Source organism: Hemiscyllium ocellatum, chromosome 1 (assembly GCF_020745735.1).
Source record: "Hemiscyllium ocellatum isolate sHemOce1 chromosome 1, sHemOce1.pat.X.cur, whole genome shotgun sequence".
Lineage (NCBI taxonomy): Eukaryota > Metazoa > Chordata > Chondrichthyes > Orectolobiformes > Hemiscylliidae > Hemiscyllium > Hemiscyllium ocellatum.
The window spans coordinates 106168813-106195501 of NC_083401.1; the positions used below are offsets into that span (position 1 = coordinate 106168813).

Genomic DNA, 26689 nt, shown 5'->3' on the forward strand with positions numbered 1-26689 from the left:
TGTATGAAGCAAATCCTCAAGAGAGAAAGAAAGAGAATCTTCTCAGGAAAATTTGACAACCCCTCATTATGATTTGAGTGCATCAAATTGTCACCTGTAATTTAACACAATGCGTGATATACTAAAGTCCTCCTTTGAGATTATGTAAATTGTTCATGTTAGGTCTTAAGAATCAATTAATTTACCCAGACAAGTAGCACAAATTTAATTTCTACTTGTCAGAAATGTAAAGAGTGATAGCTGATCTAATCACAGTGGTTAAAAAGAAAAAGGAATTTGATAGAGCCAGTGCATAGAAGCTATTTCCACTGATGTGTGAATTTAGAATTAGGAGAAACTATTTTGAAATTAGAATTAGGTCATTCATAAATTACATCTGGCAGCACCTTATCTCATAAAGGACAGAACAAATCTGGAAAGGCTGAGAGTGCTGGATCAAGTGGCATATTCAAAACAATCAACTTTTTTCAGGCAAAAATAGAGTGTGAAAAAAAAAGCAGAAAAGTTGAGTCATATCAACTCGATGGCAGAACAGACTAACAGGTCTTACCTGCACTTTCAATACTGTAACTTGTTTTTAAGTATTTTTTGCAGACTGACACAGGAAAAAGACTCGAAAATGTGTTGCTGGTTAAAGCACAGCAGGTCAGGCAGCATCGAAGGAACAGGAAATTCGACATTTCGGGCCGGAGCCCTTCATCAGGAATCGGGAGGAAGCGAGCTTCTTCAAGGAAGGCATCCTTGCAAGAGGATTTGCAGTAGGTTAAAATCTTCGAGTAAAAAGTGAGGTCTGCAGATGCTGGAGATCAGAGCTGAAAATGTGTTGCTGGTTAAAGCACAGCAGGTCAGGCAGCATCCAAGGAACAGGAAATTCGACGTTTCGGGCCGGAGCCCTTCATCAGGAATCAGCCCTCCATTCCTGATGAAGGGCTCCGGCCCGAAACGTCGAATTTCCTGTTCCTTCGATGCTGCCTGACCTGCTGTGCTTTAACCAGCAACACATTTTCAGCTTCAATTGTATAAGATCTTGGTTAAACTGCACCTGGAGTACTGTATACAGTTTTGGTCTCTCATCTCAGAAAACATAATACTGCCATAGACAGAGTGCAATGAGGATTCACCAGACTTGTTCCCAGGATGGCAAGTCTGTCCTACAAAGAGCAAACTGGCCTTGTATTCCTTTGGGCTTAGAAAAAAGAGATCCAAGCAAAACTTACTGAATACTTAAAAGAATAGACAGGGTAGATGAAGGCAAGGTGTTTTGACTGGTTGGAGGGTCTAGAACCAGGGAACTTAAATCCAAGTGGAGGTGAAAAGATTTTACTCAGATTCTGTACCACAGAAGGCTGTTGAGTTCAGTCTTTAAGTGTGTTTGAGGGCGAGATTGCTAAATTTCAGATTCCAATGACAAATAGGGCTATGGAGATATGATAGGTTAAAGGCATGTTCAGTCAGCCATGATTGTATAGAATGGCAGGACTAGCTTAACAAGCTGAATGGCCTATTTCTGTTCCTATGCTTCAACTAGTGGGGGTGGGGTGGGGGGGAAAGTTCGCTGTAAAAGGGCTGGCACCAATGTGTGTACACAAACTGGCCAGCAACAAGTAGCTTATTGATTTGTGAAGGTGGGACCAGTTACTGATGACAAAAGCCATCTGCCTGACAGTAATTATGTAATTACTTCCTATGTCACTGAACAGCTTGTGGGTGTAAACAGATATTGTGGTTCACTCTCTCTCTGCAATAAAAGAAATTCCTGAATCCTGAAGAAAGCTAGTTTATCTTTTCTCACCGATTGCTGTAAGCTGATGCTATTAACCAATTAGAGACTTTATAATTTATCAACAAGTTGTTCTGTGCTCCTGTTAACTCCGACAAGAAAGTCAAAAGTACCTGGGAGGAGAGAGATCAAAGAACTGCAACTCCTGGCAAGCAAAAGAATCTTCTCTGGGAACCTGTGGACAAGAGGCATTGGACTATATTCCCAGTTTTTCCCTCTACTCATAACAAAGCTTTTTTTGGTCTGGGTCCGTATACGTATATAGGGGAAGTTTTGTAAGGCAGCTAGAGTTCTAATTAATATGTCGACAATTTAAGTGTTTATCTGTAGCTAGAATCTAAACTTGAACAAAATTGGTGGTACGTGGACAGTGTAGAAGGTTATCTAAGATTACAAAGGGCATCTTGGTCAAATTGGGCCAAGGGGTGAGGAGTGACAGGTGGAGTTTAATGTGGATAAATGCAACACGTTGCACTTTGATAAGATGAACAAGGGCAAGACTTAAATAGTTAATGGTAGGGACCTGGGTAGTGTGGTTGAGCAGAGACTCCTAGAGGTTCAGGTACATAGTTCTTTGAAAGTTGCATCACAGGTAGACAGTGTGGTTAAGAAGGTGTTCAGCACATTTGCTTTCATTGCTCAGAACATTGAGTATAGGAGTTGGGACATAAAGTTGCAGTTGTACAGGACATCTGTGAGGCCACCTTTGGAATATTGTGTACAGTTCTGGTCGCCCAACTATAGGAAGAATATTAAATTGAAGAGGTTTCAAAAAAGATTTACCAGGATGGTTGCTCAGAGTGGAGGGTTTAAATGATAAGGAGGGGCTGGATAAACTGGAACGTTTTTCACTGGAGCATCGGAGGCCGAGGGGTGACCTCAGAGGTTTATAAAATCACGAGGGCATGGCTATGGTAAATAGCAACGGTCTTATCTCTGGTGTAGAAGAGGCCAAAACAACAGAGCACATTTATAAGGTGAGAGGGGAAAGATTTTATTCAGACCAGAGGGGCAATTTTTTTCACACAGTGGGCGGTTGGTACGTGGAATGAAAGGTTTAGAGGGATAAGGGCCAAAGACAGGGAAGTGGGACTAGTTTAGATTAGATTAGGTTCCCTACAGTGTGGAAACAGGCCCTTCTGCCCAACAGGTCCACACCAACCCTCCGAAGAGTAACCCATCCAAACCCCTTTTCCCTCTGACTACTGCACCTAATTGACAATTTAAGCATGGCCAATTCACCTAACCTGCATATCTTTGGACTGTGGAAGGAAACTGGAGCACCACGCAGACACAGGGAGAATGCGCAAACTCCACACAGACAGTCACCCGAGGTTGGAATCGAACCCGGGACCCTGGTGCTGTGAGGTAACAGTGCTACTGTGCCGCCCATAAATTAGATTGGGAAACTTGGGTCAGCATGGAAGGATTGGACTGAAGCAGCTGCTTCTGTGCTGTATGGCTTTATGACTCTATGAACACAGTCATTCTTGTGAAGTACAGAAACTTGATCCATGCTATCTGTTATCCTAGGTCTAAAAAGACAGGCAAATTGGAGAATCATGCAAACTCTGACAAAACCTTTAACTTTCAAGATGACACTGGGAATAGTAGGGCTTGAATACCAGCACGTTACCTTGGTGAAGCTCTTCAATACATTCCTGTTACCTACAGTAATTATACTCCAGTTGTACAAGACCGTACCTGCCATCAGCTTCTTTTGCCTTTGCATACTGCAGGTGTATCTTGGGAGATGTTACATGAAGGAGAAGCTCTCCAACTTTTGCCCTGGGTTACAAAAAAAAAGAGAAATTTCTAAAGGGCTGTAACTGTCACGTTTGTGATGAGAAACATAGGAAATAATACATAGTTGTGCAATACAATATGACAACAATCCATTTTTAAAATTCCACATTTTATGTACTAACCTGATACTGTGCGCTTTTGTCTTCTAAAAATAACCTATGTAAACTGTTTAGAATTTCACAAGCCAGACTGTTGAACATTGAGCCTTTGTAGGTCAGTGGGTTTCCATAAACAAACTGAGCCTCCAAAAAAACTGAAACATGTGGATTTACACATTGGGTTAGACCATTTTTACATTCATCATCATGTGTGATGTCCAAAAGAATCTCCTCTATTTTCAAGCATTAGAAAATATTCTAGGCCAATGATTATTGCCTTCAACTATGTTAGAATTATTTACAAATTATATATTTTCAGCAAATGCACATGGACAGAACTTCAATGCCATTACATCACCACTGCGCACCCAAATGAACCAGAACTAAAAGTAGAGTAGTGAGCCTGTTGTGTTGCCTTCTCCTCACTGTCCAGATTGTCTCACTGGCTGACCCTTCAAGCATGGCTTACCAATTCCCTCAAGAAGTATAGTTCCTCTGGGTCGATGGTTCTGTAATTTATTTCAAGGCATCATGCTGCTACATGAAATAAAAACTAAAGTGTGAAGCCAGGAGTCAAGTCCTGCAGTATCAATGGCAGTGATATTACAGAAACACTGAATGTATGGGGTGTAAGGGCACTATGGTGGCATGAAACTCAGCCATTAAATAATGCACAGAAACCAAGCAAAAGGACAGCTAACTCATCATTGACTTAACTAAATTTTTCACATCTCTTGGCACTCCCCATTGGACGAGTCACTCACCCAACCAACAGCCTGGCCCAAACTTACTTTACTCAAGCTAAAACCCGACTAATGCCCAGCCTAAACCTGCTGGATCTGACGTGCTCCCACTTGCTACAGCTTGCTGGAGTGGACATCTCTTCACATTGAGCCTGGCCCAACCTGACCCCAATCCCCAACCCACTGTAAGCACTCATCATCTTTCTTGGCATCTTACTCCTTCATCCACCCAACTCAAACCACTTTACCTAGCCACCTATCATCCTATCCCCTACCTTACATACCTCACCTTTTCTCGATGACTGTCAAAGTGTCCATAGGACCTTTAACTCCTGAAATACAGCAACAAGTGTTAGAGTAAGGGCGTGCCTTGCCCTGCAATGCTACTCCTGCACTGAGTGGATTTCTTCAAAAGATGCATTCCGGACAGACTCAGAATGTTGGTAAGAAAAATTGCCAACAGGTGAGTGGGTACTTTTAAAGATATTAACAGTTTAATCTGTTCCAATGGCAATCAGAATACCTGAACCACTATGTTTTCATAGGTTTAAGAGGTACTAACAGTGCCATTGAAGCATTTCTTTTATAATCAGCTACTTTAAAATACCAACAAGGATAGGAATTGTCACAATGTGAAAAGTTGTGATTGCTGTCAGTCTTGTTACTCTAACAAATCACTTAATTCTTTTTAATTTGGAACATAGAAACAGAATTACCCCACTATTCCTATATTCTTATTGAATAAGATCATGAGTGATCTGTGACTTCATTCCATATTCTTGCCTTTGCCCCATGTCTTTCTAACAATCTGTTTTTTAAATTAAATGATAAATGATCCAAAGTCAAATATTATGACAGAGTTCCAAACTTCTAATAATATTAATGTGTAGAAATATTTCCTAATTTCACTCCTGCAAGGTTTGATTCTAATTTTTATACCTTGTCTCCAAATTCTGGTCTCTCCCAACTAGTTGGTTCTCTCTACTTTTCTGTTCCTCTTACATTTTGAACCCTACATTAACCTACACACACCCAAAGAGAAATATGGACCATCATGCATTGGCATCAAGAGAACAGAACTGAAAGCTGTCAAGCAATTTAATAGAGAGGGTGTGTCATACTGCTTAATATCACCATAGACAAGTTGACAATAGGCTTTCAAAAGCAAACAGCGATCAACTCTGTATACAAGTGTGGAGTAACCAGAAATTTAGAGCACAGAATAAACTCAAAGTGAACAAATCTGTAGTCCTCACCACCATTTTGCAAGTAATCGAGTCATGGATCATATACCACTGACATGACCACCTTTTATAGTGCTGCCTTTGCAGCATCTTCAGATCAACTGGCAGGACCATATGACATACAGTGAAGCCCTGGAAACTGCCAATGTCACCAGCAATAAGGCCATTGTCTTGCCAGTTGCTTTGAGCAGGTCATTTTGCCCAGGATGTTAGCTGTTATCTACCCAAGACTGTATTGTATGGAGAGATGCTTGCTGGTAAAAGGAACAGAAAGGCATGGCAAAACTCCTTTGAGATGTCCCTCTTTGCGACACGTGACCAGTGGGAAACACAGACTATTGATCACGATACCTGCAGATGTTACATCGGCAGTGCTACTGCTTTAAGTGGTGTACCTTTGAGACTGAGTGAACAGCCAGCCTGATACAGAAAAGAAGAAAGATCTTAATGTCCCCAGCAGTGTCTATATCCTCACTTGAACCTTCTGTGCAAGAATTTGCCAGTCATGGATAGGTCTAACTAGCTATCAGTGGATTTGCAATCAATACATAAAACTTCTCTATCATGTTTGTCCATGAAGAACTGCCCTGAGAATATCATGAAAACTTTGATCATATCCAAATTCCAGGGAATACAATCCTATTTCGTTTAACCTCTGCTCTTAACTTAACTCATTCAGTTTGATATCACTTTAGTAAATCAATATTACACTACTCCAAGGTGAATATATTCTACCTAAGGTGAAGTTACCAGAACTGCTCACTGTACTCCAATTATTATTAATGCATGTTTTCCAGCCCCATTGATATAGAAGATAGAATACCTTTAGCCTTTTTGATTATTTTCCACAACAGTTCAGACATTTTTAGAATCTATGTATCTAGGTGCCTAAAGTCTTGTTGGACCTGCATGGTTTTAAACTTTCACATTTTAAACTTATGTCCAAAGTGGATGATCCAATTTGCCTGTATTTAAATTCCATTTGCTGCAGCTTTGCCCATTCATTTAAATCTATGAATACCTCTTTGTAAAGTACAGGCACAGTCCTTTCGGTCCACCAAGGCTGTGCTGACACAGGTTGCCTTTCTAAACTAAGAACTTTTAGCTTCTACCTAGTCTGTCTCCCTCTATTCTCCACTTATTCATATTTCTGTCAAGATGCCTCTTAAATGCTACTATTGTATCTGCTTGTATCACCTCCTCTGACAGTACATTCTAAGCACTTACCACACTCCATGTAAAAAAAACATTGCTGTCATCTCCTTTAAACCTTCCTTCTTTTACCTTGAAGCTATGTTCCCTAGAAATTAACATTTCTACCTTGGGACAATGACTCCAACTACCCAGTCTACCCATGCCTCTCACAATTTTGCAAACTTTTTTTAGGTAGCCCCTCAGCCTTTGACGTTCGAGTGAAAATAAACCAAGTTTGTCCAATCTCTCCTTAGCTAATACCCCTAAACCAGGCAACATTCTGGTAAATATTTCCTGTACCTTCTGCAAAGTAGGATGGTGACTAGAACAGTACTCAATATTCCAAATGTGGCTCAACTAAAGGTCTATACAGCTACAGCATGACTTAACAATTTTAACACTCTATGCCTTGACCAATGAAGACAAGCATGCCATACTCATTGAGCACCTTATCCACTCACATTGCCACATTCACTGAGCTGTTGACCTGTACACCTAGATTTCGATGTATGTTAATACCTCTAAGGGTACAGCCATTTATTGTATACTTCCCTCCTGCATTAGACCAGTACATCACCTTGCGTTTGTCGGGCTTAAATTCCATTTGAAATATCTCCGCCAAACTCTTCAGTCAGTTATATGCTGTTGTATCCTTTCCACTATTGGCAGCTCCCCAATCTTCATGTAACTTTACAATTCCACAATAACAATGTGACTTATCTTTGTGCCATAATCAAATATGGATATTGGCTCTCTATTCTATCCTCAAACCTTTTAATAAATACTATATTTTCCTGGCAGTTATTAAAATCAACATGTGCTGTCATTAGCAAAATTCCACAGTGCGTTGTAAGGAAGGTAGTGAAGGACTTTTTGTTGACTTGGGCATCTACATGAACAATTGCTTCCAAATACCAGTTGGTATTCCCCTTGGAGGCAGCAAGCACAGAATTGGGAGAGGTCATGCAGATCAAGACAAACTGCCTGAAGAGAATGGTTGAGGGGGAGAAAGACTCTCAGTAGGTGGTCACATGGATCTAAAAATTTTAGTGGGCAATTCTTTTGTCCAGAACTCAGCGAAGAATAATATGAGATGTCAAGATATTAATAAAGATATGTTTATTGAAACCTGCCAACTGGCACAGTGAGTCAACTGAATTGATCATGACTGTGCATGTGACCTTGGTGATGAACAATTATGCACCTGGATCCTTTTAGGCTGGAGCTCAAGATACTTGCATCATCTTGCAGATTGTCAATCACAACCCTTCAATAAGGACCAATACAGCAGGATGGATATTGTAACTTTGCCTGGACTCCATGGCAGTTATCATTGCCTTGGATATCAATACCTCAAAATTTCAGCTCACGACTCCCACTTCAGGAATCCCTGTTCTCTGCTATTCTGAAATTTTCAGCGTGCAGTCAACTGATAGTTGTGCCTGTGAAACTGAATTACCTTTTGCAACCATCTTTGCTGTATCATGCTCTTTGTTCAGTGGGCACTTTTAGTGTTTTGTTAACTGGAAGAAAGAGATAAAGGTTGGGCTGTGGTGAGTGGAGAGGAGAAAGTAAAAAAAAAATCTTTTTACACCATCATCTACTTCTTAGTCAGAAGAGGTTGCGAGAGTGGGATGGGAAAAGAAGGAGGAGATGCAGCTATGTTACTGGCCATTTATATTATGGCCAACACTATTTCTTCAACGGGGGAGGGGGGGCTATAACATATAAACACACCCGTTCCCCTTTTGCAGACTCCTGCCGTTTGCAGTGTGTATCATTTCTCCTTCTTCCAGCAAAGCATGTCAATGAGCATTGTGCAAAATGGTTGACATGGTGACCATGGGTGAATAGTTGCTAATGTGTGCAAACTGTGAGATGTGGGTTTCAGGCTTGCAAGTATTAAGTGTGGGAGCAAGAGATGAAGCAGATGGATATTAAAGTTGTGCCTTAACTAAGAGAGATTATTGGAAGCTAAGTGATATGGCAAAGGTAGCTGAATTGTGCAGTGACTGATGACAGTGATGCCAATGATGAGGTGAGGCATTTGAAGATGTTTCAGTAACTTTCACAGTTTATGTGAAATCATTAGAAATCTTGCACTGGATCTATGTTTTAGTCATCAGCTTTTAAGCATGTGTCTGGAGGTCTTCTGGATCACTTGAGCATCCCTTTAAACAAGATCTCCAGTGCAATGTTAAAAAAACCCTGATATCCATCTGTTCACAGGGTTAGCCATGATTCCTTCTTTGCTTCATCAAATTTACTTGTACATCAATCGCAGCACCTATTATTGTTTGAGTTCAAAGCTGCAGAGTCAATGAATATCTGGGAAAGAGGAAATGCCAACTAGCTCACACAATTGTAGCACCACAAATTAATGGAGTACAGGCAACCAGTCTGAAACCGGTTACAGTGGAAGCTAAGTTGGTTATAACGCTTTTCAGATTAAATAAGAAAAGCGGGTACATCAGCAATGAAGCTGTTAGGAAAATAAAAGGTTGCATCCTATGTTTGCCAGTTATAGAGGAAGATCTCATGATACTTGTAAAAGAGTTGAATGCTATTCTTAATATTTGATATTTAGCACTCAGCAGGTCTGGCATTATCTGTGGGAAGAAAGCAGAGTTTTCATTTCAAGTCTGGACTGATGAAAGGTCAGCAGACTAAAAACATTAACACGGTTTTCTTTCCACAGATGCTGTTGGATCTGCTGAGTCTCTCCAGCAATTTCTGTTTTCATTTCTAAGTTCCAGCATCCGCAGTTGTTTTTCCATAAGTCAACAAGTTTGTATGATGCAAGAGTTATCCACTATAGATACAAACATATTACCAGTATACTTCATTCTTCTTAAAAAGGATTTTGATATATCAGTAAATATTTTCTTACCAATTTTTACAACGGATGTAAACAGATGCTGCTTTGTCATAGTACTGTCCTTTTTCATATAATTGAGCAGCCTCAGAGAATTGCTGTGAGTAAAACATTAACAAAATGTAGAAAATGAATTATAACATAGACTTCATAGATTCTCAATTTAATTTATAATTCTATTTAACTTTGTTTCGTAACATTAAAAGTGAACTACTGTTCAGTAGAACTGGAAGTTTCAGTTATATTTTACTTAAAAATAGCAGTTTTTTAAACAAAAATAATATTTTAAAAAATATTGCTATTCTTTAAGATTTCTTTGTGGTGCTCTGCATTCAAACAATTCAGAGGGGAAAACACAATGGTGTGACAGATTACAAGAACAGCAACAACTTTAATGTCAAGGAGGACTGTGCCATGAGGAAACTACTTACAGGAGGTATGCTCTATAAACCCAAGTCTCCAATAAAGCATAGTGATAAGGGAGAGGTCTGCAATAAATCTCTGAAAAGATCAATCTCAATTGAATAACATGCTGCTTGGAAAGCCTGTGTCCTTTCAGAATATTTATGCCTCTGATTTGATAAATGAGTCGGATCCACATGTGATTGTGTTGTTCCAGTAACCACTAACATAAGTATACTACCTGACACAACAACATGCTTTGAGACCACATAAAGGGTGAGACTTTTAGTACTTTGCATGTGACCAGAGTGCATATTGGAAAGTTTTCCACTGATTTCAATGCTCAATTTCTGATAAAGATTCCTACCACTTGTAACAATGAATTGGGAGTGCTTACTTTTAAAATATACCCCTCAAATTATCTTGAAGTTGGTAGCACAATGTGTTAGGAATTAAATAACAACCCAGCTTTCTGTTCAAAAGGAATTCTGTTTAAGGGAAAATATCATTTCCATAAGACAATAACCAAACCTGCATTTAAAAAAGCAGGTATATTATTGGAATAAACTTGGTGTTATCAGGACATTATTATGTGTTGTTAACAATAAATTGCACTGTGGATGAAACACAATACAGGCGCTGAAGAAAAATGTGCTCTTCCTCAAAATACTGAAAAGCAGGAAGGCAAGAAATGTTATTGCCCAACAGATATTCTCCATTTGTAGATTTGACCTTAAGGACTTTGGTTGAAAAAAATTGAAAATTAAATTAAAGAAAATAAGTTAATTGAAACTTAACTGACTGAACGTGACTTTGAACAGAAGGAAATGCTTCTTCGATTTTCTAACTTCTTCTTACTCTACTAAAGAACATCCAAAATCAAAGAGTTGAAATGATAACAAAATGAAAAAGTATGTTCTAGTAACCATTACAAAGACATTACTGCAGGATGACACAGATTGGAGATATTGATAGATATGTGACATTTAGAAAGGACAGGAAGTTAAGAAATTGTGGAGGAATGGCATTAATAATTAATTGTGATATTAGCACAATAAAAAGGGATGACCTATGTTCAGGAAACCAGGATGCAGAAGTGGTTTGGGTCGAAGTGAGAAATGATAAAGGCAAGAAGTCAATTGTATGAATGATGTACAGGCCTCCTAATAGTAACCACGTGGCACGATGGAGTATAAAGGAAGAAATAATCATAGCTTGTTAAAATGCATGGTGATGAGAGATTTTAATCTACACATAGGCTGGAAAAAAATCATATGGACAAAGATAGCCTAGATGGGAAACTGATAGAATGTTTGAGATCATTGCTTTCAACAGGCTACATTAGATCTGGTATCATGCAATGAGATCTCAAACACCTCAATGGAAGGTGCCCCCAGATAGAACTGATCATAATATGATTAACTTTTATACTCAATAGAAGGGTCAAACAGTATTATTTTACTCTTAAAAATGACAAGTATGAACAAATTTTGAAGATGTAGCCCTGGTGGACTACGTCCCAGGGTTTAAAAGTGAGATAATTGATGCATTGGTTTTGATTTTCAAAAATTTCCCTAGATTCTGGAAGTTTCCATTAGATTGCAAAATAAGAAATTTACTTCCTTTATTCAAAAAGGGAGATCAAAAACAGGAAACAACTAACCAGTTAGTTTCACATCGACCAGAGAAAATGTTAGAAGATATTATTAAATATATCATAGCATGGCATTTTGAAAACTTCAAGATAGTTAAGAGGAGGAAACATGCTTTTGTGTAGTTTCTTGAGGAAGTAACATCTGCTGTGGGTAAGTGGAACTGTGAATGTACCGTACTTAGATTTCCAGAACGCATTTGATAAGGTGCAGCCACATCAAAGATTATTGCAGAAAATAAAAGCATTCGGATGGTAATCTACTGGCACATTTAGAGGACTGGCTAGCTAACAGGAATCAGAATAGTGACAAATATGTCTTTTTATGATTGGCAAGTTTTCAACAGTACTGACTGCTCAGACCTCCGTTTTAAATAAATGACTTGGATCACTGTGTTTCAGTTATATAAGGCACTGGAGCGACTACATCTGGAGTTCTGCAGACAATACTGGCCTCCTTATATAATGAAGGATGTGCTGGAAGCACAGAGAAGATTTACTCAGCTACTACAAGGAATGGGCATATTGTCTCTTGAGGACAAGCTGGACCTGAATCCATGGGAGTTTAAAAAGTAAGAGGAAACTTGATTGAACAAACAAGATGCTGAGGGGTCTTGACTAGATGAGCATTTTGATAAGCAAGGGGACAAACAATTATTGGGAATTCAGAGCAATCAGATCAGCCAAGATCTTACTGAATGGCAGAACATTACTGCTCCACTCATCTTTGGTGAGGAGCAAGAGAGGCTCCAATATGGTTACATTTTCCACAGTTTGTTTTAATCATTCTAATATGTTCCTGCTATTTGAAGTTGCTTATACCCTTTAGTTCTACTAATCCATTGATTAGGCATCATCTTATACCTTCATACTCTCTAGAATAACACCACAGTCTTTCTTCAGAACTCTACTGGTGTGTCTAATTGCCTGGTTGACACCACGTCGAATATCACCCATCCGTATTGACATCCTTGCAATTCCAGCTAAACACGAATCATCATGTTCAAGATACTGTGAAGAAAAGAAAATTACAGCAAACAAATTAGGGCATGGAAACCCATTTTGATAGGCACATGATGAATAAGAAATGTGTTGATATGCAAAACAATAATCCTTTGCGTGTGGGAGACTGACACAGAGAATCTGAGTCAGGAAATAGCAAAGAAAGAAAGGGTGAGGTAAGAAGACGACAAATAACACAATGAAGATGGGCACAAACAAATTATTATTGTATCTACTGCAATTTCCCTGGTTGAGAAATGTTTAAGTCACACAGTGGAAGGCTAAGCTGCGAGAAGGTTGTCTTTTGTTTCATCTGCCTTGGGGATGGGTCATGTTATGCATAAGGTTTTGGATTAGTGGTGTTGGAAGAACACAGCAGTTCAGGCTCCTTGGATGCTGTCTGAACTGCTGTGCTCTTCCAGCACCACTAACCCAGAATCTGGTTTCCAGCATCTGCAGTCATTGTTTTTACCATGTTGTACATAAGGCCAACCCTGGAGATTCTATTGGGGAGGAAGGGAGAAATAACAAAGGGAGAGAGAAACAGAGAGAGATGCCAAGTGGTGTTGCAGATAATCTCCTGTGATATTGATATTATCACTTTTAAATAATATTTTTACACAAACCAGATACACCGCTTAGATCCACTGTGGCACTTCCAGGAACTCCATCATATAAACTGGCAAAAGAACTTCGATAAAAACTGAAACACCTTATCAATGGATTTAAACACTCCATACAATCATCACAGGAATTCCTAGACAACAGCAAGAACATAAACATCGACAAGGAAGAAGCAATGGTCTCATTTGATGCAATGGCACTGTTCATTTCAATTGACAGAACTCTAGACAGCGAGACAAAAACCAGCCTTCTGGACAAACAGAACAGACAACATGACAGGGAACCTATCAACAAGGACTGCATCCTCAAACTACTAGACCTGTGCTTGACGACACACTTCGCATTCAACAACCAAATATATGAACAGGCCAATGGGGCACCTATGGGCTCACCCATCTCCAGGCTCATAGCAGAAGCAGTGATGCAAAGACTGGAACAAACTGCCCTCTCACAAATCCAATCCAAACTCTGGATCAGATACGTGGATGGCACTTTTGCAATATATTAAGAGAACATAAATCTGAGAACACACATCGGATAATCAACATCATGCTCACAGGTATCAGATTTAGAAAACAGGAGGAAACTGACAATTAACTCCCATTCCTAGACGTGATGGTAGAAAGAACACAGAATTGTGAATGCACCACAAGTGTACACCATACAGACCAGACTCTGAACTGCAACTACAACCACTCAAATACATACAAGAGAAGCTGCATTGGGACCCTGTTCAAAAAGGGCTACAACACACCAACTTGGGAAAAGAAGAACATCTCTACAGAGTCTTCACCAAGAATGGATATCCCGCAACTTCATCCACAGGTACCTAACAACCAAACAACGCGATGAGGAAAGGGATGAACCAACACACTAACCATTCTATCTTACGTAAAAAATGTCTTACAAGTGACAGCCAGACTTCTCTGACCACGAGGATTCATAATAGCCATAAACCAGTGTTTATTATCTGTCCCCAGATGCCTTTAAGATGGTAGTGAGCTACATTCTTGAACCACTGCAGCCCACCTGTTGAGCTTGCCATTAGGGAAGGAATTCCTGGATTTGGACCCAGTGACAGTGAAGAAACAGCAATATATTTCCAAGTCAGGATAGTGAGTGGCTTGGAGGGGAACTTGAAGGTGGTGGTGTTCCCTTATATATGCTGCTCTTGTCCTTCTAAATGGAAGTGGTCGTGGGTTTGGAAGGTGCTGTCTGAGGATCTTTGGTGAATTTCTGCAGTGCATCTTGTTGATAGTACACATTGCTGCAACTCAGTGTCAATGAGGGGGTGGATGCAGTGCCAATCAAGCAGGCTCTTTGTCCTGGATGGTGTCAAGCTTCTTGAGTGTTGTTGGAGCTGTACTCATCCAGGCAAGTGGGGAGTATTCCATCACACTCCTGACAAGGAGTGTACATGGTGAACAGGCTTTCAGGAGTCAGGTGAGTTACTTGCTGCAGTTCTCAGTCTCTGATCTCTTGTAGACACTGTGTGTACGTGGTGAGTCCAGTTGAGTTTCTGATCAATCGCCCAGGATGTTGATAGTGAGGGATTCAGTGATAGTAACACCATTAATTGTTAAGGGGTGGTGGTTAGATAGTCTCTTATTGGTGATGGTCATAGCCTGGCATTTGTGTTGGACTTGCCACTTGTCAGCCTAAGCCTGGACAGTGGCCAGCTCTTGATGCATTTGAACATAGATTGCTTCAGTGACTGAGGAATTACAAATGGTGCTGAACATTGGCAAATATTCCCACTTCTGACTTTATGATGGAGGGAAGGTCATTAACGAAGCAGTTGAAAATGGATGGGCCTAGGATACTACTCTGAGGAACTCCTGCAGAGATGTCCTGGAGTTGAGCTGACTGATCTTTAATAATCACAACCATTTTCCTATGTGCCAGGTATGACTCAAACCATCAGAGAGTTTGCCCTGATACCCACTGATTCCAGTTTTGCTACAGCTCCTTGATGCCACACTTGGTCAAATGCAGCCTTGATATCAAGACAGTCTCAATGTCTCACCTCATCTCTGGAATTCAGCTTTTTCTCCATGTTTGAAGTAAGGCTGTTACGAGGTCAGAAGCTGAGTGGATCAAGCGGAACCCAAATTTAGGTATCACTAGCAGGTTATTGCTGAACAGGTGCTGTTTGATAACACTACCGATGACACCTTCCATCACTTTACTCATGATCGACAGTAGACTGATGGGGCGGTAACTGGCCGGGTTAGATTTGTCCTCCTTTTTACGTACAGAACATACTTGGGCAATTTTCCACATTGTCGGGTAGACGCCAGTGTTGAAACTGTACTGGAACAGCTTGACTAGGGGAGTAGCAAGTTTAGAGTACAAATCTTCAGTTCTATTGCTGGAATATTGTCAGGGGCCTTGGTCTTTGCAGTATCCAGTACCTCCAACCATTTCTTGATATTACATGGACTGAATTGAATTATCTGAAAATTGGCATCTGTAATGCTGGGACCACTGGAGGAGGCAGAGATGGATCATCCACTTGCAACTTCTGGCTGAAGATTGCTGCAAAAGCTTCAGTCTTATTGTTTGCACTGATATGTTGGGCTCTTCAATTTTTGGAGACCTCTCCTTCAGTGAGTTCGTTAATCATCCACCATCATTTATGACTGGATTTGGCAGGACTGCAGAGATTAAGTCTGATCCTTTGGCTATGGGATCACTTAGCTCTGTTGATCACTTATGCAAATAGTCAGGTTTGGTAGCTTCACTAGATTGACACCTCATCTTCAGGTATACCTGGTGGTGCTCCTGCAGTTGCCATTGAACCAGGATTGATCTCCTGGCTTGATTATACTGGTTGAATGGGGGTGATGTCAGGCCAGGAGATTACAGATTATCCTGGAATACAACTCTGCAGGTGTTGATGGCTCGCAGTATCTCATGGATGCCCAGTTTTGAGTTGCTAGATCTGTTCGAAGTCTGTCCCATTTAGCATGATGATGGTGCTACACAACACGATATAAAAAGATTCTCAATGTGAATGTGCTACTTTGTCTCCACAAGGACTGTGCAGTGGTCACTCTTACCAAATAAAGTCATAGACAGGTGCATCTGCAGCTGGCAGATTGATAAGAATGAGGTCAAGTATGTTTTGCCCTTTTGATGGTTCCCTCACAATCTGCCGCAGATCCAGGCTAGAAACAATGTCCTTTAGGACCCGACCAGCTCGATCGGTAGTACTGAAGCCATGAGACATGGGGTCCTTGAGGACTCCCAGAGTAACTCCCTATTCACTGTAGACCACTGTGCTGCCACTTCTGCTTAAGTCTGTCCTGCTGGTGAGAGAGAACATATCCAGGGATGGTGACTATGGTATGATTCTATGAATAGTCTGTGAGACAGCTCTCCCAATTTTGGCACTAGCCTCAAGATGTTAGTGAGGAGGACTTTGCAGGATCATCAGGGCTGTTTTTGTAGTTGCCTTTTTTCCCGGCTGCCTATGTTGATGCCAGGTGTTTCATCTGAGACTTTGTGGTGATTGGTAGAACTGAATGGCTTGCTAGGCCATTTCAGAGGGCAACAGTAGGCATTTCAGGTGGTGATGACACATTTCCTTTCCTGAAAGACATTAGTGAAGCAGATGGGTTTTTCCAACTATTGACATTGTTTTCATGGTCATCAATAGATTCTTAATTCCAGATTTAATTCCATTGAATTTTTTAATTGAATTCAAATTCTAATATCTGCTTAGTGGGATTTGAACCTGGGTCCCCAGACCATTATGTGGGTCTCTGGATTACTGGTCTAGCGATAATACCACTAGGCCATCACCTTCTCCTGAGAAATGAGAAAGGAGTAATTGGCAATCTAGTTGTGAGGCCACTTGTGGATGAACAACCATAAAATGATAGAAGTCCTCATCAAGGTGAAGAGTGACACAGTTAATTCTGAGCCTAGGCCTCTCAGTAGAGGTAACTGTGATGGCTTGAGGTGTGAGCTGGCTATGACAGATTAAGGAATATTGCCTAAAAGGGATGGTAGTGGAAAGACAAAAGCAAACATTAAAAGAGTATATAGGTAAACAGCAACAATTGTTCATTCCTTACTGCTGCAAAGGTAAATGAGAAAGGTGGCCAATCCACAGTTTATAAGGGAAATTTGATAACATTAGACCCAAAGAAGAAGCATACAAATTGGCTAGGAAAAAAAGAGAATCGTGGAATGGGAACAGTTTAGAATTCAGCAGAGGAGAACAAGGGATTAATTAAGAAATGGAAAACAGTGTATGAGAGTAAGCTTGGAAACATCAAAAATTGACGATAAACATTTGTGTATGTTCAGACACAAAACTTGGTGAAGACAAATGAAGTTGCCTTACATTCAAAAATGGGAATTTATAATGGGGAACAAAGACATTGAACAAATAAATACACATTGTGTTCTGTGCTCATAAAGGAGAGCACAAATTACATTCCAAAAATGTTGCAGAATACAGTTTAGAGACAGTAGAGAACTAAGTGAAATCAGTGCTAGCAGGGAAATGGCATTGGAGAAATTGATGGGATTGAAGGCCGATAAAATCTTCAGTACCTGATGATCTACATCCCAGAGTGCTTAAGTGGCCCTCATGAGAGGGGATGCATTGGTGGTCACCTTCCAAGATTCTATAGACTGAAACAGTTTCTGCAAATTGAGGGGTGGCTAATGTGATTCCTCTATTTAAAAAGGGAGTTAGTAGGAAAAGTGAATTATACAACAGTCGGCCTAATGTGGTAGTGGGAGAGGAGCTAGTATACATTATAAAAAAATTAATAGCAGAGCACTTAGAAAACAATGGCAAGATTAGACAGAGCATGGATTTAAAAAAGGGAAATCATGCTTGATTAACCTACTGGAATTCTTCAAGGATGTAACTAATTCAATTTTTGAGAGGAGATCAGTAGATCTTTCAGAAGGCTTTTGACAATATCCCAGATAAGAAATTAGAGTATAAAATTAATGTGCATGGAATTGGGGGTAGGATATTGCCACAGATGGAAAACCAGTTGGTAGGCAGGAAACAAACAGTAGGAATAAACAGGTCTTTTTCCAAATGGCAGGCAGTGTCTCGTGGGGTACTGCAGAGATCAATGCTAGGACATTGTTATTTACAATATATAGTAAAGATTTAGATGAGAAAACTAAACGTAATACCTCAAAATGTGCAGATGACACAAAGCTGGGTGGGAAGGAGAGATGTGAGGAGGATGCAGAGATGCTTAACCATGATTTGGACAGGCTGAGTGAGGGGCAAGTGCATGGCAGATACAGAATGTGAATAAATGTGAAGTTATCCACTTTGGTAACAAAAACAGGAAGTTAGTTCATTATCTGAATGGCTATAAATTAAGAGAGGGGAATGTGCAACAAGACCAGGGTGTCCTTGTATACTTGTCACAGAAGGTAAGCACCAAGGTACTGCAGGTTATCAAGATGGTAAAGGCTGCATGCAGTTTTGGTCTCATTATCAGAGGAAGGATAGTCTTGCTGTAGAAAAAGTGCAGGGAAGTTTTATCAGACCGATTCCTGGGATGGCAGAACTGACATTTAAGGAGAGCTGGAATCGGTTAGGTTTATATTTGTTGAGTCAGAAGAATGAGGGGAATCTGGTAGAAGCTGATAAAATTCAAACAGAACTAGACAGGGTAGATGCATGAAAAATGTTCTTGAGCCAAGGGTCATAGCCCAAAAGGTATGGGGTATACCTTTTGGGACTGAGATGAGGAGAAATATTTTCACCAAGAGAGTGGTGAGCCTGTAGACTTCGTTTCCACAGAAAGCAGTTGAGGTCAACATATTGTATGATTTCAGGAAAGTATTGGATATCTCACTTGGGACTAAATGGATAAGAGGATATGGGGGAAAAGCATAACGAATAGAGGAGCAAACTTGAATATTTGAATGGTCTACTCCTGTTCCCATTTTCTATGTTTCTACGTAATGGATACACGCCAGCCAATTTACACAGAACAAGGCCTCACAAACAGTAATGAACAACTATAAATAAAGCTGAAGAATAAATATTGCTTCGGATACTGAGGAGAATTTCCCAACCTTGAAAATAGGTTAAAAGTAATCTCACATGTAAATGAGGTCTGTGGAGTGGGATTTGAATTCACTTCAGTTTACAGGGGATTGGGCAACCCAGTGAGGTAACGCCTGACACACACAACTGAATTGCAATGCCCAATCAATCAGGACCATTTTGCATCAGTTAGAAAATCTGGTTTAATTTGTTGATTTGGTGTGATCTTAGGTTTAAATTTGTCTGAGATTATTTTTGGAGTAAAATAATGTTAGGTGTTTAAAGTGCATTATTGCAGTCATTTATGTTTTGTTTGCCCATTAACTGAGACAAATTAATCTAGAGGATCTTGCCTTATTGTCTCCAGTCATGCCTTTCTCATAATGTGCCAATGCATTCACATAGTCTCCCCTAGAAAACAAATATTGGTCAATGTGACAAATAGAACAATATATAAATTTCTACCAATAATATGCCCATTTTGAAATAACTTCACTTGCATATAATGTAATTCATGAATATTCAGGTGAGATCATGTGCTTATTAAAAACATTGTATTTAAACAAAAATAAACAACTGATTTTTATATCTAAAGTATACTGACACAAAACCTAGGTGCATGCATGCAAAAAGGTTTCAGTGACAAAAATTGATAAGATGTAAACAAGTAAATTGTACTTGAAAAATTAGTCCTTAATTGGAAATTATCAAAGACAGTGAATGCATTTAGTAAATTCTGTTTAAAATACAGAGGATAAACAAACATATTGAAATAGGCAAGGGAAAGATAAAATAAATTGCTAACATAAATATCGCAGTAAGAGAGGATTAATAAGAGTTTTCTGTATGTTACACCAGTAAATCTACAAGACATAGATGAATGATAATTCAAAAGTAGCTTTTTACTGAAAGAGATTCAAACGATCCAGTAATTCAATGAAACAACAGAAATAAATCAAAATAATGAGCAATTTCCATCAAATTACTCACTAAAGGTACGCTGTACAGTAGTTTGCATATTACATATGGAGCTTACTGATTATATTTCAAATTTTAAAAAATCCCTTTTGTACATACGTGAACTCTAGTTGAATAGCATATTCTTTGGAGATAAATGCAATCTGATCAGGAGCCAGCCGTTTAGCTAATTGCAGAGCACTATCCCAATGCTGTAGATCCCTCCGCATCTACAAGATAATAATAGTACATCTCACAAGAAATAAATTCATACATCAGAAACAGCAATAAATATTTTAGAATGAGATAATACATGATCAGAGTTCTTCCAAGACAGTTTCGATCAGATTACATGATTAATATATTTTCCAATTTTATTTATATGCCTTTTTAAAAAAAATCTTTATAGGTTTAAAAGATTCAATGATCATCATTCTGGCAATTACTGTGTTGTGTTATGAGAAGAACGATCTCAAGTGAAATAAAACTCTACTGAACCCTGTCCATTTGTAAATATGAACATGCAAACAAATCAGGACAAGTAGTAGGCCACTGAGTCAGATCATGGCTGATCTGATTGTAAACTCAAATCCAAATTCCTGCCTACTCCTGATAAGTTTTCAATGCCTTACTTAATAAAATAATCTTCCTTAAAATATACAAGAACATTGAAAATGTCTTCCTGAAAAGATGGTTGAAGCATAGACTTGAAACTCTCGGAGAGAAATTCGTCTAAGCTCAGTTTTACATGGTGACCCCTAGTTCTAGATTCTCCCAAAAGTTTGATTGGTACTTCACCAATAAAATATTTTGAGGCATTTTGTGTATTTGTATGAAGGCTTCCTTTTTAAAAGTACAGTATACACCTAAAAGCAAATATATCACTTTTTAATCTACATTGTTTAAACAACTTTGTTCTCATGATTGTGGATATTAAGAAAGATATCCTGTCTGCAACAAATTAAAACAAATTTTCTAAAGAGCAGAAAGAATAACAGTTACATCAAATGAAGGAGTTACCACTCTTTTGAAAGTGTAAACATCCTAAGCTGAAAGATCAAAGGATTTTTATTAAATCGTATTCAACTTCTTACCTCTAGTGCAGCAATTGGGCAGCTGGAGGCCAGATAGAGATCCTGTGCCAAATTGAAATCATTCATAAACATAGCAAGATGTCCAGCTAATAAGCTGTGGTCTTCTATTCCCTGAAATATTAATGACAGTGCACTGAATAGTACGGTTTTGTAGATGATGGAGCATTGTTTAAATAAAGAATGTAATAATGTATTCTGCTGTTTTATTTTTAAAAAACAGTTGCTTCCCTAACTTCTGTTAGCCTGCAAGGAATTATCAAAGGTTTGATGGTATTCCACTGGTAAGCAGGCTGAGAAGAGACCTTGTAGTATATTTTTGCTGCATTAGTGATTTGTGGGTAAATGGCTACAATTCCCACACCCTGATTTCTCCTTACTGACTTTTCACTCTATGTCTTGGATAGTATTCAAAATTGCTAATGATCTAATCATCAGGCTGACCTGTGATACTTGAGTATCAGTCATGGGAATATTGGATTGCTTAATTAAGGTAAGATTGTAGTTGTGAAGCAGATATATTTGCAATAAGACAAAATGGTTAGAATGGCACACTGGAAGTCTCATTCATTGGTGCTTTCTTGTTCACTTACAAAAGAGTCTTTTGGAGTTTCACAGAAACATAATGCTATCATTACATTCACTGTGAATTATACAATTAATCTTATAAAATACCTTTCCCTAACTGTACATTGGTACTTACGTAGTCTGTTGAGTATCATATATGGAATCATATTACAAATGAGTCTTTAATTGCATTAATTACAGGCTACAATTTTGAAGATTGTAGTCATTTTAGTAATTTGCACCCAATTTTGAAATCAAACATTCTATTTTAATTAATATATTATAATTTTTAAAATTTAAAATGTATTATAGTAACTGCTTGTGTAAAGTTGCCACAATGCATCTACAGCATTCTGCAAATGGTTTTCTGCTTCACATTCTTTTCAAGTTGGAAATATTATAGCTTTGTATGATGAGGAAGGAACTACCAAAGTCTGGATTTTCATTTGAGGTGATCATGATTTGGAGATGCCGATGTTGGACTGGGGTGTAGAAAGTTAAAAATCATACAACATCAGGTTATAGTCCAACAGGTTTATGTGGAAGCACTAGCTTTCGGAGCACTGCTCCTTCATCAGGTGGTTGTGGAGTATAAGATCATAAGACACAGAACTTTTTGCAAAAGTTTACAGTACATTGTAACTGAAATTATACATTGAAAAAGACCTGGATTGTTTGTTAAGTCTCTCATTTTTTAGAATGAACATATTGGTTTCTGTTCTGTCATATGTAAATCACAGAACTTTTTTTAAAGTTACATTCTCAAGTGAACTTTAACAATTGGTGTCATATCAGTCCAGATAATGCATTGAAGGCGTAAGGTGCCCTGTGTGAGATTGTCTGTTCGTAGCAAACTGACCGGCCTTCACGACAACACCGTACAACCTTATCACGGTAGTCGCTGCAAAACGTGTCAAAGTGTCGACACGGATACCACCATTATGCATGGGGGACACCTCCCACCATGTACATGGCAGGTACTCAAGCGACTCAGCCAACATTGTCTATTTCATATGCTGCAAGCAAGGATACCCTGAGGCATGGTATATTGGCGAGACTGAGCAGAGCCTATGGCAAAGGATGAATGGATACCATACAACAATTAACAGACAGGAGTGTTCTCTCCCAGTCAGAGAACAAAGGTCCGGGACTTTCGACCTTGGACCATTGGGTGACCGCCCTCCAAGGCGGACATTGGGACAGGCAATAATGCAAAGTAGCCGAGCAGAGGCTGATAGCCAAGTTCGGTACCCATGGGACGGCTTCAACTGGGACCTTGGGTTCATGTCACACTACAGGTGACCCCACTGCAACACACACATACACACACGTTTGTGGGGTGGATTTGTACTTGCAGAATAACATTTTATTTTGCTCAAAAACTGCATGTATCCATGTAAAATTCTGTAAATCAGTTTTTTAGATTAGAATCAGTCTGAACATTGTGGCACAGACAGCCTCACACAGGGCACCTCACACTATCAATGCATTATCTGGGCTGACATGACACCAATTGTTAAAGTTTACTTGAGAATGTAACTTTAAAGAAGTTCTGTGATTTACATATGAAAGATCTGAAACCAACATGTTCATTCTAGAAGATGAGAGACTTAACAAACAATCCAGGTCTTTTTCAATATATAATTTCAGCTACAACACACTGTAAACTTTTACTACACATTCTGTGCCTTATGATCTTATACTCCATAACCAGCTGAAGGAGCAGTGTTCTGAAAGCTAGTGCTTCCAAATAAGCCTGTTGGATTAGAACCTGGTATTGTGCGATTTTTAATATTGGAGGTGGGGTTTGTGGAGTGGCCATCTGTGGTTCCCTCTATTCCATACCGCTCTCATCCTCCAATTTTCCTACCCATCATGCATTCCCTTTGTGACATCTTACTCTTCACTATCTATTTATTCCCTGCATTCACACCTCCTTGTTACTTACTTGTCCTTTAATCTTTCTTTCACTCCAGCTCCAGTTCCACTCATTTCACTCATGATTAAATGGTAGGAAGACATTTCATCTGCAACTAGTTTCCTGCTTTTTTATGTTTCCTTCAAAGGGCTGCTTTCTCTTGAGCCAAACTTCAAAAACACATTCCCTCAAGGTCACTGGACCAAATTCTTGGAACTGGCATTGTGGGTCTACATATAGCAAATAGACTGCAAAAGTTCAAGAAGGTAGTTCACCATCCTCTTGTGGGCAAATTGAGCAACAAATGATGGCCCAGCCAGCAATGGTCAGATCTCATAAATGAGTAAAACAAAATTTGAGTAAAGAATAGAATGACATAATATTCTCTGCATATGTGACTGTCTCTCTCTGTTCAGCCCTGTTTTCCTAAACATCTTCCTTTCTTTCATTTGTATATGATTCCCTCCAAGAGGCATTGCTTACTTTCAAAATGTAACATTAAAAATTCAATAAAGATTAAGTCTGTTTGCCTTTCCATTGGGCTCATGCATTTTTGAGATTTCTTGGCATCTCTCAATGAATTTTCCTAGATGCCTACCAAGTTGATTTCATAATTCACCATTTTGAAAATTGAACATTAGTAGAAGATGTTCTCTTAGCTCAACAGGTTTTCTGAAATGTACAGCACATACAACAAGAGCCTAGCATGTATAATAGGACAGTTACTCAGCCCTCACTCTCAAACAAACATTTTAAAGTCATAAATCTGAACTCAATAAAGTTTTTGAAATGTACCTTCTTTTGTTTCTAATGCTGGAAGCTTATGAGAAATATTGGTGTAGTGTAGTTGACTGAATAATATTAACTTGCTTAAGAATATTAGGACACGTATACCTGGACTGTACAATCAAAGCTTTGGTCAAAACATTCAACTTCAAGTCTATGGTTTTGAGAGAAGCTGAGGCCTTTAAACAACATTTTTAATGAAGAAATTAGAAGAAATAAAATATAATTCAATGGATGAATGTAACATTAGATGTAGGAGTAGAGGCAAGCCATTAGGTCTATCAAGTCAGCTCTGCCATTCAGAGATCATGGCTGATCTGATAATCCCCAAGCCCACTTTCCAGCCTTATCCTTAAAACACTGGGAATTTGGATTTCAGCCTAGAACATACTTAATGACTCAGACTTGACAACTGCAGTTGAGAATTCCACAGATCCAACACCCTCACAGAAGTAATTGAAGAAAATAAAAAAAACAAGACATGTCCATTTTTATTTTATGCAGTTGCCTGTAGTAAAGGTCTTGTCGCACATTCTCATAAGGACCAACCTTAATCTGCTCCAGTGAAATTACCATTCCGACATTTCCAATCATTCGATAAACACGGATCGCAAACTCTACTTCCATGTGATGGAGGCAAGCACGAGCAAACTCAGTCCATGCGGAAGGATCATTAAGTAATTTGCACACATCCCAGGCTTCATTAAACCTGTAAGAGTTACAAGAAAAGTTGACAATATGATTTCAGAATAGTTTGTATGTTGAACAAGTTACAAAAAACTATTTAGCTATTGGGAAGTGTCTAAAAGTGTCCATACTGCTTTTGGAACATTTTTGGTGCATTTCCTTGAGTTTTCCATCATTTCCTCCCAAGAATAACAATGGAACAGGTGACCCATCCATGCAAAGGCTCCAACTGGAATGAAGAAAGCAGCGACAGTGTCTCTGGGTGAGCCAAGAGATGGATCAGAGGCTCTGGAAGGACAAGCTCTGTGCCAAGCCCTCTGCTAAGTTCTAACAAAACATTCCATGTTCCTTTACAGATTATGTAGCTGTCTGGCAGGCTTGCTAATGTTCCCAGCATTGGGGTACACCATCACACCAGATATGTCCCCAGTTGCTATTTATGAGCTGGCATATGACCATTCTTTTCCTTAGCCTAATTCATATCAGATGCTATTGTCAATTCCATGCTGGTCTCCAAGATAAGCGCAGTGCCAGTGCTGAGGTTGATAACTGTCAACTCACATGACAGAACTTCATTATTAGTGCTGAAGTTGTTGCTCTCCCTACATCCTTAGGTTTCTGCAGCTGTTCAGACAGCAGTACTCAAGTACTCAGCAGTTACGCCATTTTTCCAAGTTTGTAAGCTTAATTTTCCAATCTTAAAGTGCAGATTTTCCAGAAAATGTGACTGACATATTCTCTCCATTATACTACACAGGTGGCTTGTGAGAAACGGAACACAATCCAATTTACTGTAGTTTTATTCTAGGTTCCGATTTAGAAGGGTTCCTGTTATAATCAACTTATTTGTACTTGCTAAAGAAAAATCATTTATAGATACTATCAGCGTCATACCAATTTTTAACCAAAGGATTAATAATAACATTACAAAACTCAAACAACATCTTGTGACATAAATTTGCTTGTATTTAAACAACAAGCATGGTTTTATAATTCCTTGTAAAATCTCTTACCTTTTCAGCATTAAGCATTGGGTCAACATTGGCTGAAGATCATTATGTCCAAGATCCTTCAATCCAGCGAGGAAAGAATGCGTACTTAAAAGAATAGCATTGATTTTCCCACTCTGTGTCTGACATGTTAACTCTCCATTATATAACAGTAATGGTTTGTGAGAAAAAGGAAGTTTTGTAGCACCTGCCAGTATGACTTTGGATCCTGTGA

At 39.1% G+C, this 26689-nt stretch overlaps 1 protein-coding gene across 3 annotated transcripts in view; it reads right to left on the bottom strand.

Moving 5' to 3' along the window:
• wdr19 (WD repeat domain 19) overlaps nt 1–26689 on the bottom strand; it is a 166918-nt gene that overhangs the window by 48287 nt on the left and 91942 nt on the right. For all 3 annotated transcript variants that reach the window (XM_060824819.1, XM_060824812.1, XM_060824829.1), the window contains 8 exons: nt 26479–26683; nt 25328–25487; nt 21511–21621; nt 20537–20646; nt 19813–19870; nt 12658–12804; nt 9756–9838; nt 3485–3568 (listed from right to left, as the gene is read on the bottom strand). In XM_060824819.1, coding sequence (XP_060680802.1) covers nt 3485–3568; nt 9756–9838; nt 12658–12804; nt 19813–19870; nt 20537–20646; nt 21511–21621; nt 25328–25487; nt 26479–26683 — 958 coding nt within the window. The remainder of the gene's footprint in view (nt 1–3484; nt 3569–9755; nt 9839–12657; nt 12805–19812; nt 19871–20536; nt 20647–21510; nt 21622–25327; nt 25488–26478; nt 26684–26689) is intronic.